The sequence below is a fragment of the Empidonax traillii genome, unplaced genomic scaffold (genome assembly GCF_003031625.1).
Source record: "Empidonax traillii isolate 1590-97213 ecotype Southwest subspecies unplaced genomic scaffold, ASM303162v1 scaffold142:size1213974, whole genome shotgun sequence".
Taxonomy (NCBI): domain Eukaryota; kingdom Metazoa; phylum Chordata; class Aves; order Passeriformes; family Tyrannidae; genus Empidonax; species Empidonax traillii.
In genome coordinates, this window is record NW_020955335.1 from 155,391 (window position 1) to 168,251 (window position 12,861).

General features: G+C 42.5%; 1 protein-coding gene across 12 annotated transcripts in view; it reads left to right on the forward strand.

Annotated features, from left to right (window-relative positions):
- R3HDM1 (R3H domain containing 1) overlaps positions 1-12,861 on the forward strand; it is a 72,958-nt gene that overhangs the window by 36,228 nt on the left and 23,869 nt on the right. For 11 of the 12 annotated variants that reach the window (XM_027884301.1, XM_027884302.1, XM_027884305.1 and 8 more), the window contains 9 exons: positions 3,421-3,535; positions 5,161-5,239; positions 6,752-6,811; positions 6,893-7,033; positions 9,486-9,594; positions 9,688-9,783; positions 10,664-10,701; positions 10,784-10,834; positions 10,966-11,192. In XM_027884301.1, the coding sequence (XP_027740102.1) occupies positions 3,421-3,535; positions 5,161-5,239; positions 6,752-6,811; positions 6,893-7,033; positions 9,486-9,594; positions 9,688-9,783; positions 10,664-10,701; positions 10,784-10,834; positions 10,966-11,192 (916 nt within the window). Of the gene's footprint in view, positions 1-3,420; positions 3,536-5,160; positions 5,240-6,751; positions 6,812-6,892; positions 7,034-8,383; positions 8,613-9,485; positions 9,595-9,687; positions 9,784-10,663; positions 10,702-10,783; positions 10,835-10,965; positions 11,193-12,861 lie in introns of those variants that run through there. The other variant, XM_027884313.1, reaches the window with a different exon arrangement.

Consider the following 12,861-nt stretch of genomic DNA (forward strand, 5'->3'; position numbering starts at 1 on the left):
TGGAGTGCACATCCCATGGGACACAAGTCTACAACTCCCACAGGCAATTTCGGAAGAGTCCTTCCATAAGCCCCAGTCAGGTGCTGGCTGCCCCAAGCCCCCCAGAGTGAAGCATTAGTTGTGCCTGGGATGTGTAGGGGATGCAGTGGCTCCAAGAAGGGAGAGACTGCCCTGCACACCCTCCTTGGCAGCAGGGAAGTCACCTCTGGGACACTTCCCCTTGCTGGAAGAGTCACTATTCTGTTGTTATCTGAACTGAAAAGTGACTCCCAGCTTTGTGTTAATACTTGAAATGGATTTTAAGGCACAGGGGAAAAATCATGTTGATGTTGCTGATGATATTTGAAGAATCCCAATTTTTGATTATTAGAAAGTGTAGCCTTGATAGAATGATAAATGGATACACCTAACTAGGAACTGGTGTGAGTTTGGAGATAACTCTGTAGCTGTGCCTGTCCACCCCAGTGTGTGCAGCAGCTCCAGCAGGCAAAGGTCTGACTCAGGGGTGTGCAGAAGTCACTTCAGCAAGTCCCTGCTGCCATTGCTGGCTGCTCCTCTTTTAAAGCTGTGGTGGGGGAGGGACCACAGAAACTCTGGAGCAGATCAATCTGTTTTCTGCTACAGGAGTTTCTATTTTCCTGAGTAATTGCAACAGGAAATAAGATACTGTTCCTCCCTGAGAAACCCAGGGAAGAGCCTCACAAATTGGTAATCCTTGTTAAAAAGCAGGGGCAGTGCTTTACTAAAAGGTGCTGTGAAAGTACAAGCTTATACATTTATTATGAGAGGAAGAACATAGCTGATACATTTGATCTTTTATCTTTGTGAAAACAGTAAATCTTCTCTTGCCATCCCTGGCCTAAAATTTTGGTTGTTCTGACTCTGTGCACTCCAGTGGGAAGTACAAGCAGTAGCCAAGGAGGATCCATTTCAGCCCTTTGTAAGGAAGGGCTGTTTTCATATGAGTGACAGTTATTATTGTGGGTTACAAGTAAGTAAATCTGTCAATGAGTGACCTTTTTTACTTAGAAAAAAACCCTCAACCCAAAGGAGGGTGAGTGGGAGGAGGAGGCAAGGGTCTGTCGTGGTAGTTTCTATTGGTTGTGTAAATTCAGGGTTTGGAGGTTGCTGGTAAAAAGCCAAGACCCTGGAACACAGGGCTTTGAGAAATATTCCAGAATGTTTCCTGGTTATCACCTTTTCCCCAAAATGTGTTGAGCTGGAAGAAATTATCAGGTTTTCATTGTTTGAGGGGGAGTGGTGCTTTGATTTTTCTTGTTTAATCAAAATTTGGTGACAATGTCCTCTGCTACAGTGAGGGCTTGAGATGGGTGATCTGAATCTGTTCAGTCCCAATGCTGCAAGCAGGGTGGGATGAGGAGAGTTTTACAGGGGAAGAGAAGTTAAAAGATTTCTCGGCAGCTTTGCAGTCAAGTAGGTCATATTTAATGAGATGCTACAGTTTTTATAGCATGAAATCACAAGAAAGTGCCCTTTGGTGCACAGTTCTGGTGTATCACACTTTGAAGTAGAACTGGTGTAGTAGCAGAACTGGCTGTTCAGATGGTGATGCCTTTTTTAGCTCCCGTTGGAGAAAGAAGTATGAAAATGATTACTTGCTGAGATGCTTTGACTGAACCATTGCCGTGTGCATTGACTGGAGATGAGTTCGGAACATGCACTCAATCAGTTTTCTAGGGAAGGAACATCAGACTATGAAAATCTCCCTAATTGACTGATAGTTTTCTAGAGCATTATTGTAAAAGGGAGGATAACACATAGGTGGATGGTCAGGAATAATTTCTTAATAGGTCAGGAACCTGTTTCCTTTTCAAGTAACAGTTACACAGCTCTGGGTGAGCAGTGAATGTCATGCACTTTGGAGTGGCAATAAAGTGCTTGTTTGAATTATATTTGGGTTTATGAGGTAAGGAGTGCTCAAGACTAGGAAAGAATTCCACAAGAGAGTGCCTTGCTAGTGCCCCTGATGGTATTTATCAGATGTGGTTATGGAGGATCTCACAAGCTGAGAAGTCCTTCACACTGTGGTGCTGTTTTGGGGTGTTCATGAATTCCTAAATTTAATTGGAGCATTTCGTGTGAGGGAAAATCTCTCATAGGGAGAGGTGGTAAAACTGTCAGTGAATGTTTTTCCCTCGTTGGAAGAAGTTGCTGCTCCAAGGCTGCAGATGGAAAGTGCTGTTTGACCCCGTGGGATCCGGGCAGAGTTCCCGTTGTGCTGCACGGGCAGGAGTGGCTCAGGGTGGACATGTGGAACAGGTTCCAGCCTTGGACAATCCGGACTAAATTTAACTCTGGCCAGGTTCCAGAGGTGAGGTCAAGCCTGTGCAGTGACACAGGAGGAGAGGAGCTCTGAGCCAGTGCCTGGATGTGGGTGAGGAAGGGTTTGAAGGAAGAGCAAGGATCAGGTGCAGGGCAGGAGAGGGATGGGCAGAAATGGACGAGGGGCAGGATCTTTGGGTTGAGAAGGGTCAGATGTCCTGGGAACGAGGAGGTGACACCATCCACTCAGCTGGCATCAGGGGGAGCAGAACTGACATGTGAGGGACTTCAGGGGTGACAGGGGAGTCTCTGCCAGGACTTTGCCAGTCCTGCTCTTGGAGTCGCTCAGACACGGAGCCTCCATCGCTCCAAACCTGCCCTGGCTTTGCTGTCTGAAGGATCTCAGCCCTTCCCTGACGGTGCTGGGAAAGAGTAAAGCAGCAAAACCAAACTGCAGGGAAATTCTTTTTGCTGTGTTTGAGAAACAGGTTTTGTGATCGTTCACCTGCTTGTATAAACCCAGGGATTTGGAGATGATTGCACACAAAGCTCCTCTCTCAAAATACACAGCAAGTTGAGGATCTAAGCCTTGATGGCAGGTTTGCAAATTTTGCCTTGATATGTTGTACTGGGAATATTTCCCCTACTTTTTGTGGATCTGGAAATGCTGGTCTGTCTTAGATGGAAACTTCTTATTTTTTTCTTTTTGATATAAACCAGATTAAAACTTGAAACAAGCTTTTATAGTAAAAAACAATGAATGAGGGGGAAAGTGTCGTGGATGGTGCATTACTGAAATATAGAAGCTGTATAAAATCTATACATCTGGAAAACTGGAATATTTTCTCATGTGTATGAAGTAAGATGGTTTATATCCATTTTGCAGTAGCATTCAGGGCCTGGAAGTGTGTGTAAATCTAAAAAGTGTGTGGTCCTTTCTCTGCCTTTTCTGTACTTTTTGATTTACTAATAAATAATTTCATTGTGTGGTGACATGGAGCACATGTGGGATTAAAAAGAATATAAAGGCAATTTTTTTGTTGTTACTTCATTATTTTGCAGGTAATATAGTACAGAGTTCTTCTGCAGGTATTGCTTGAAATGATTTGTGTGGTGACTGGTTTTTACTTTTGACAGGAGAAAATTCAGATCCAGTTGTCACAGTCCTTTGAAAAAGAAGAAAAACCTGCAAAAGATGAATCAGAAAAGGAAAAATCCAGTGATAAACTGTCCAGAAAAATGTTATCAAGAGGTTTGCTATCTGTCATTGTCCTTTTAAATGTGCTGTGTAGATAAAGAACGTACGAAAATACGGTTCTGCTTCCAGGTCTGCATTGCAGAAACATTGCTTTTTTTTTTTTTTTTTTTGTGAAAATGAAGCAAATAGATCAGACCCCTTTGAGGGAGAAGGAGTTGGTCGCAGAGCACAGGGTACTCTCAAGGCTCCATCACAGACATGCAATCCAGCAAATGCTTTTCCTGCCTCCCCTGCCTGGCTGTGCAGAGCAGCATGGAAGCTCTTGTGTTGCCTCAGTTGTGTCCAGGTGTTGTTCCTTGGAAAACTGACCTTTCCCAGGCAGTGCAAGCTCCTGTCTTTGGGTTTTAGTCTGAAAGAGAGCTAAATATCTCCGATCACACAGTGTGAAGGAAATACCTTTAAAGACAGACTTCTCTTTGGGACAGGGGGCACTTGTCCACCTCATGTCCTGCAGTTCCACATGGCCTTCCTCACGTGGCATTTCTGTGCAGCTTGTATTCCTGAAATTAAAAGGACTGGGATGGAGAACTCTACCTGCATTTATAAATCTCAGTCTTTGAAATGATGCCTTAAAAAACCCACAAATACCCCCCAGGTGATGATGAGGAGCTGAGAGCCAAGTGACAAAATGCCTGTGGTAGAGCTGTTCTAAATTCAACCAGTATCTCCTCTGGAGGTTCATTACTTCCCAATATAGGATGTGCTAAAATAGAAAATTATGGAATTTAAGCATCAGTCTCCTAGTAATTATAACTAAATCAGTGCTGAGTTGCAAATTAAGAAAATTAAAGTAAATAATCATTGAATCTCAAAGTTATTTTACGAGGCATAGCTTTTTTTTTTTTTTTTATCTTCCCCTCCTCAAAATCAAGAGTAATCCCAAACCGTAAATGCTCAGACTGGGACCTAAGCATGAGCTGGAGTTGTGCCTAACTAAGCTGAGACTAGGTTAACACTTAAGTAGTTCTTGGAAGAATTCTAGTTCCAAAAATACTGTCTAAACATCTGCTGGTTTGAATTCTAGTACCTGGAACTCGAAGGTGCTCGTGTAAGGGAAGATCTGGTGTTCAATCATTTCTTTCAGGGGCAGATTTTAGAGGATAACTTTGGATACTTTCTGTCACTGGAACCTGAAAGGAGAGGAAGGTTGTGAGATTTCGCTTTGCAAACATCTAAACATGACATTGTGAAACCGAACAGAACAAAGATTTTTAGTGATACAAAACAACACTTTGTGAAGGTTAAACTGTCACATTCTGAATTACAATATTTCTCTGGGCAACATCCAGTAGTTCTGTAGATTGGCTGCTGGTCCAGAGGTGTGAACACACCAGGACAGTGTAGGATATTGAGGGAGTGTGGAAGGCTGGTGGAAATCAGGTGCTCTGCTGCAATCCATAGCCAGTTGTTAAGAGAATGTGGTGTCACTGAAGCTTTTGCTTCCCTCTTACACTGGAATCAGGGGATCTTGGGTGGAAGTGTTTAGTTTTGGGAATAATGTGCTTAATAGTTACAGAGTATCGATCCCAATATATATTATGTTCAGCAATAATTTTTAAAAAGTAGTATTAGTGTTTTTCTTCAAAGTGTAATTTTGCTCTCTCCCCCCTCACCCTTAGATTCCAGCCAAGAATATACAGATTCCACTGGTATAGATCTTCACGAGTTTTTAGTAAATACGTTAAAAAACAATCCCAGGTAAGACTCAGTAATGTCAACTTTCTTCATGTTTTTCTTTCTTCTTGTTGTCTGAGGTATCACACTACCTGGTTTTTGTTTGTGGTTTTATTTTATTCCCTCTCACATGTCTAACACCACATGTCAGTTATTCAGGAAGAGGTTTTGTTGCACAGGCCATCTCAAACACCGATCCATGGTAATTGGGGTGTTTTTTTGAGCACAGATTCAGGACATTGGAATATGTTTTTTATGTTTAATATGCAAATCATTGTTCAGTCTGTGTGCAGCTCTCTCCCTGAAGGGACTCTAGTGCAGTGTCTCTGGAACTTGCACTCTCCAGCCACCTGCTTGTTTGAGACCAAACTGCCTTCTCTGACTCCAACCTGTCATGCACTGAATTTGTAGATAAAGGCATTGTTTTTAAGCTATACTATGTAACTGTAGTTAGAGATCTTCGCTCTGCACATCAGAAACCAAATCTGACCTCCCCCAAGTCCACCATTCGTCAGCAGCAGAGCTGACCTGGCTCTGTGGTGAGGTTTGTGTCACAGCCTGCCTTGTTTGCCCTTCCTCTCAGTGGGGTTTTGTACTGGCTTTGTGCTGTGCAAGGCAAGAGATGAACTGGGTGCAATTGTGCTCTGTCACAAAAGCTGTTTCACTGCTCTTTGTTAGTCATTTGCTTTATAGTCAGGAATTCCAGTGCAATAATTTATTGGGATTCCATTTCACTGGCAAACACTTTTATAATGAGCCATAATAATGGGCCAAAGCCATAGTCCTGTAGAGTAAAATCAGAAAGACAGACCTCTGTGAGACCCTTGGGGGACTCCTATTTGAAGTCATCAAGCATCCCAGTGGAAATAAGGAGTTGTAAGTGTAGATCTCCACGGGTTTCCATGCAGAGTAACTGGGAATCTTGGTTTTGTGATGTGCACAAATTGTGAACTGTGCAGCAGTGAATTCCACTGCCTGTTAATGGTTCAGGAGAACCAGCATAAGCAGTTCCAAGAACAGTGTTCATTTCCACCACCTTTGCATTTTCAATCCCTCATCACATCGCTCCATGTGCCACCTTTAACCCCTGGTTGTTGGTGTTACACCTCCCATTCCCAGAGCCCTGTCACTGTGTCCCAGTGATCCCAGGATGTGCTCCCAATCCCAGGGCCAGCTGAGGCCTCTGCAGATCTCACTGCCCACACAAACCAGCCTGGGCACTGCCTTTCCTCCTGGAGCCTGTTTTCTCAAGGACTCTGCTCTCTGTTGAGCCTCCTGGGCAGAGACTTCTTGGAGGCTCTCTGTGCTCTCATTTCTGAGCTGAGAACAGCATGTTTCACTAGGCAGGCTTGAGACAATCTAGCTTAGCAAAGAAAGAGTACTTTGTCCTAAAAATGCTGCATTTGACACCTGGTGGTCCTGTTTACAGTCTGCCATCACCCCTTGATCACAGCTCTGACCTGTGTATTCCTAAGATGAGTACAACCACAGTTATTGGAGTGTCTCATATGTGAGTTGCTGTGTTTTTATTTTCAGGGACAGAATGATGCTGCTGAAATTAGAACAGGAAATTTTAGATTTCATTGGTAATAATGAGTAAGTACTGTACTCTCATAGGAAAAAAGAATTCAAGAGTGTTCCTGTTTATTTAATAAAGCTACTATTCCTTTCTTCCAGAGTTCCAAGAAAAAAGTTTCCCCCAATGACATCTTACCATAGAATGCTGTTGCACAGGGTAGCTGCTTACTTTGGATTAGAGCACAACGTGGACCAGAGTGGGAAGTCAGTCATAGTAAATAAAACTAGCAATACAAGAATGTAAGTGTAAAAGTCTCGAAAAAAAACCCTTTTGATGCAATAAATCTGACACCTGGGATATCTGATATAGCAGGTGGAGTCTGTCTCCTCAATGGGAACAAGCATCAAGGAGAGGTGGTTGTGACATCTTTGCTGTTCATGTTCCAGTGCTGTGTAATAATGTCATCTATTCCATGTTTAACTCTTCTGGGGAACAAGGGATGTCACCTCTAAGTTAGAAACCTTTGTTGCTTTTCTGGCAGAGGTGCATTGCTAACTTTGTTCCCGTGAGATAGGAATTTCTATCAACTGTTTGTTTGTTTAAAGATTTACACCAATGAAGTGTACAAAGTACATTCTTTGTTTCTTTTGGAAAGCAGAACCCGCCTTATCTTAGAACAGGGTCATTTCTGATTTGGTGAAGGGAGAGGACAAGACTTGCACAACTTTGGCTTTTGTACTGTAAAATTCTGCGGGGAAAACTGAGGTGTTGGAGTTCTTTGCCGGTTGGAATAAAGTTGCTTACGGATCTCTCGTGACCTTACAGATAAACACAGCAGGGAGGACAGACAGCAGTGGAAGTGTCAACCAAGTTAACAAGCCATGGCATGGTGCTTTACTGGGAGGTCTGGGGGGGCTCTTGGAAAATCCATATTGCAAAAAAAAAGGGAGCACTGGGGCCACAGCAACCCCAAAACCTGGGTGGAATTGAGGTTTTCATTCAAAGGACCCACCTGTTCTCTCTGTCCTCTGCACTTGCTCTGTCTCCTCATTCTCTCTCAGAAAAACAAAAGTCTAATGTGTTGACATATTTATGCCACCTAGTTTCTAGTTTTAACTTAAAGCATTTGCCTGACACCATTTTTTTGTGGTTTTGAACATGACAACAGGAGTTGACAGTGCCTGCATCCTAATCCCAGTCCCTACTTACACTCTCTGTAGCTCTGGGAGAAAAAAATTTAATTATCCACCCTAGTTTTAGAGTCAGTAGAACTGAAATGATGTGCCATGATGAAATTTCGCTTAAGTAGACAGTTTCTCCTCAGAATTTTTTAGAAAAATATCTAGAGCCTAAATATATGATGAATACTTTGTTATTTATATATGTGTTTGCTTTGGCTGTACATTCTATATCTAAAGTGACTTAGAAAGCCAGGCATTTCTAATCTGTTGCCTTTGCATCTACTAGCATCTCTAGATTGAATCTTCAATTGTGGAATAAGAACTAATAAGAGATTATTTCATTTTCATGCCTTTTAGTCCACACTGGAATGGCTGATGGCCTCTGGAAGCCCCTGTAGGTGTAGTTACTAATTAGCAGGCATTTCATCCAACCTGCAGACCTAAGGATTCTGGACGTTTTCAACATTCTTATTTTAAATCTCTTGGGATGTAAAATAAGAATTTAGCAAGAAAACCTTGGAGATGTGCCCCATGTGGAATAAAGCCCAACTTACCTTTTCCTCATAGGCAGGTCCCGGCTCCATCGCCGCTCAGTGATGTTTCTGACATCAACCGCCCAGTGCTCACTGGGACGACTCAGTGGAGTGGGAGTTGGTGATTGCAGGGCAGTAAATTCAGAGACCTTTAAAAGAAAGAGGTAAGACAGTCTAAAGGTTCTCTGAAATGCCTGCTAATTATGCCTGGGCAGCCAGTAACTAATAGGTAGGGCTGGCTGTTCTGTAGAAAAAGCTCTTCTCGCTCTCCCCAGGGTCCTTGGTAATGAATAAATAACAGAAACAGAGAAGAGCGTGCATTTGTTTTGTCTTCTGTTGGGCAAATATTTCCTGGTTGTCTGAGCTCTTCTCTTATGATAGCAGAAATTTTATTGTCCAGGAACTTGGTATCTCTTTTTAATAACAAGAGTTTGCAAAATATCACTTTTTCTTTCACAAAGTAGATAAAATACCAGAGCAATATCTATAATTGTAATCTATTGCTTCACCCTCTCCCTATGATCGTGTGAAGCCCTTGCTTGCCTGCCTTGTACTGTTCTTCTCTTACTTATTTCTACTTAATTGTGTTGTAGAAGTTTGTGAGTTTCAGTGCTCTCTGCTCTATCTTGTCTCCTGTTTTCCCTTGCAATGAACTCTGAGGTATTGCAGCTCCAGCAGCGAGCACTTGTCTGCACTTCCATGCATGCCCAATATCCATTGCATGGCACCAGTCGGGATTCCAGAGCACTTCTGATTCCCCCAGGGCATGTGGTTTGCTTGCCACCTTAACTGCAAACTGCAGCAAAAGCTTTGAAGGAGGAAGAGGTTTTTAAAAGCAGGTTTGTTATGCCTCAGGAGCAGGACCTGTCAGGGGTGCACCTCATCTTTTCCATTGCCTGGACAGCCCAAATCTGGGACTTCAGTTAGAAATATTAAGTATATTTAACATTACTCTTGAGTATGTTTGTGTCTGCTCCACTTTGTGCAATAAATGTTCACAAAACCATACATCTTTTCTTTGTGGCACCTTTTCCCAGACCTGACCAAAAGTTCTGTGAGCACATAAAGGACGAGAAGAGCGATGACTTCCAGAAGCGGTACATCCTCAAAAGAGACAACTCCAGTTTAGACAAAGATGACAACCAGGTAACAGGCACAGCTCGTTTCCTTCCCCTTGCTGGATTTGACTGTATCCATACTATTTTCCTGTAGAAGTTGACACTGTGTTGCTTCCTTTAGATGAGGATACGATTAAAAGATGACAGAAGAAGTAAATCCATAGAAGAACGTGAAGAGGAGTATCAGAGAGCTAGAGAAAGAATATTTGCACAAGATGTATGTATCAAAGAAAGCCTTGCCCTGTGCTCTGGGAGTACCTCACACACAGGCCTGCACCTGTGGCTTTGTTAAAGGATACTTCTTTCCAGGAAACTTTCTGTTTCCAAAGGGGACTGAGCAGATAAGAATCATTAGTGTGCTCTAAGTGAGTTTTAAATTACATTGAAGTTACTGAGAAATCTTATTTTCTCTAATCACTGCTGTGTGACACCCAAGGGACCTTCAAAAACTATTTTGATGTGTTCTCTGGCACCACTTCTCTCTGTTCACTTCCCCCTTTTGCATTGTTTTGCCCCCTTACTGCAATTTAAATTCCAGAGTTCTGGTACTGCAATCAGTTCAGTTGTTACTCAGAGCAATAATTAAAGAAGATAAAAAACAAGCAAAAAACCCCAAGCCCTTTTCTCACATGTATCTGTAGCAATCACATTTTAAGTGGTCACAGTAAAACCATTTGAGGTCCCCTATGTGAAATTTCAGTCAGGAATCTCCAGTCTAATCCCTGACTGGAGATGCCCAGCACGACAACCTTGTAAGCTGCAATTCAACTGCAAGGAGTGATTGTATTGACTAAAACGGAACAAATATGTCTTAAAAAATATGTTACTTTTAATAATCCACATTTTCTGACGTTTATCTGTAGCTCTTGCACATCCAAACCCACATTCTTGTTCTGAAGAGAGAGCAGTGAGCTCTGAGAGGCTGATTTACTTCTTTTTGTTTCACCTTAGCTACAAACAAAAAGAGTAGGCTTTTGGATATAAAATTCCCTTTTCCTTAGGCATATTAATTTACCATGTATATATAATTTACCATTTACCATAGGAGGGGTTCTAGATGCCATTCATATTAATTTCTGCGCTTCTTTGCCCCTCAGTCCCTGTGTTCCCAAGAGAATTATTTCACTGACAAGAGGTAAGAAAGTTTGCCCTTTAATTCTGTTCTGTTTTCCTATTTTCTTAATAAATATTAAGCTGTCTTATTAAAATGTCAACAGAATCCAGGAGGAAGAAGCTAATAGTACCCAGCAAAGACGACAGATACTTAGGTATTTGATGCTTTCTTTAAACCCATAACCCCCCCCAGTGTTCTGCATGAATTTCACCTTTTCTCTCACGGTTTCTTTATTTTTCCCCTTATTCTCCAACTGGTGCTAAAAGCCGAGTTTGTCACTTGCAGGATCAATAAGGAGACGTCGGGGAGATCAGCCAACAGCCACCAGAGCAGCACCGAGACCGAGCTGAAGTGCTGCGAGCCCCGGCCCTGGAGCAGCACCGACTCTGACAGCTCCCTGCGCAACCTGAAGCCGGCGGTGACCAAAGCCAGCAGCTTCAGTGGCATCTCGGTGCTCACCAGGGGAGACAGCTCTGGCAGCAGCAAGAGCACGGGCAGGCTGTCCAAGACAGGTACAACGGAGTCTGGGCAAATCCACGGCTCCAGGGGGGTTGGATCCACTTGGGAGGCAGAGGTGGGTGGCTTGAAGCCCAGTGCGTTCCGTCTCGTGCAGAGGGCTGGAGAACACTGATCACCCCGAATTCCTGGGGGTAAAATACTGGGAGCTCAGCTCTGCACTTCCAGTGTGCCAAAGCTGCACTGTGATCAGCCTCAGGAAACTGCACTGCTGTGCTGCTAGCTCAGATAAAGCAGCATTAAAGCCTAGGAATTGGTAGTTATGTTTCTTGTGTTACCTTGCCTTTGTGTAATTTCAGTGAATATGGTTAAAATGCTCATTTGGTTTTTAGATTGCTGAGAAATTAGGTCAGTGGAACAAAGTGCACTGTTTAATTTTAAGGTTCAGAAATGTTAGGCAGAAAAAAACCTCCTAAGAGTGTGGGTTTCAGAGATCTGTCGACTTGCAATTAATGTGAAAACAAAATCTCGGAAAATACGGGTATGAATCTTCTGTGGGCCAAAAATTAAATGTAGTGAATATTTGTATTCCAAATGCCAACATAATTTGATCTGATCTCTAATCTGGTTTTGGAGAATTTTAAGGCTTGTAATGCGTGGATGGGTCACTGATGGACTGCTTCAGAATTCAAAGTAGAACTGTAAAAAAATCAGGATGTAATTGCATGCCTTGATACTGTTGGCTTTGATCTTATTTATAAAATTTGTTTCTAATAAGGATCTGTTCAAATTTTTTTGCTTTCCCTTAAACCACCACTACCTTTTAGGTATATTGCCACACTGCTCTATCTTAATGCAGTAAAGCAGTTACAAATGCTCGTATAAAAGAATTACATTTCAGGTTATCTCTGCATGTGCTGTAAAACTGTGCCATCACATGGAGTTATTTCATTCAGCAGTGCCATAATGCAGTTTGGCACAGCTTGAAAAGAAACTGCAACCAGCTAAAAAAATATTTGTTTCCCAAATTTCAAGAATGTAAATGGGATTCTTAAAAAATTTGCTGGAAACTTTATTTTGGCATTCTGAGCTTGGGTTGGTTTGTTCATTTGGATCAAGGATGTCATGGCCTTTGGTTCCAGTGGCTTTGGCCTGACTTCTCTGCATAATCTAGAAGGGGATACATTTGGAAACTCATCCAATGCAAAGAACTCTGGTCAGGGGAAGATGGTTTGACAGAGCTGGGATGTTTTGCCCAGTTTACAATTAATACCTTTGATTTTCGCTTCGTTCAGCACAGGAAGAGGCCAATAGCATCAGCCAGTGCTTCAGGCTGTGCTCTCTTCATCAGCACAAGTGGAGGGGTTACCATTTTATGAGGGGCTGCAAAGCAACTTCAAACAGTAGAGAAATTCCATCAGAGTGCTTTGAGTCTTCCTTTCTCTTCTAGATTCTATAGAGGCTGCTAATAAGGAGCTCTTTAATTTAAACAACTGTGTCCTGTTTGCAAGCACTGCAAGTATCATCCAGTTCTTATGAAGCCTTTGCTAAACTGTATCCCTTGAGCTCTGGGTGTACAGTGATCTGGGAACAGCAGCTCCACAGACCTCTCCATGCTGACCATTTGGAATATTACTTTAACTGCATGTGTTGGCTTTCAGGAAGCTCAGGGTCTTGTTCTCCACTGCCTTGCAATGTTTATAGTCATTCCTAGCTGTAAAATTA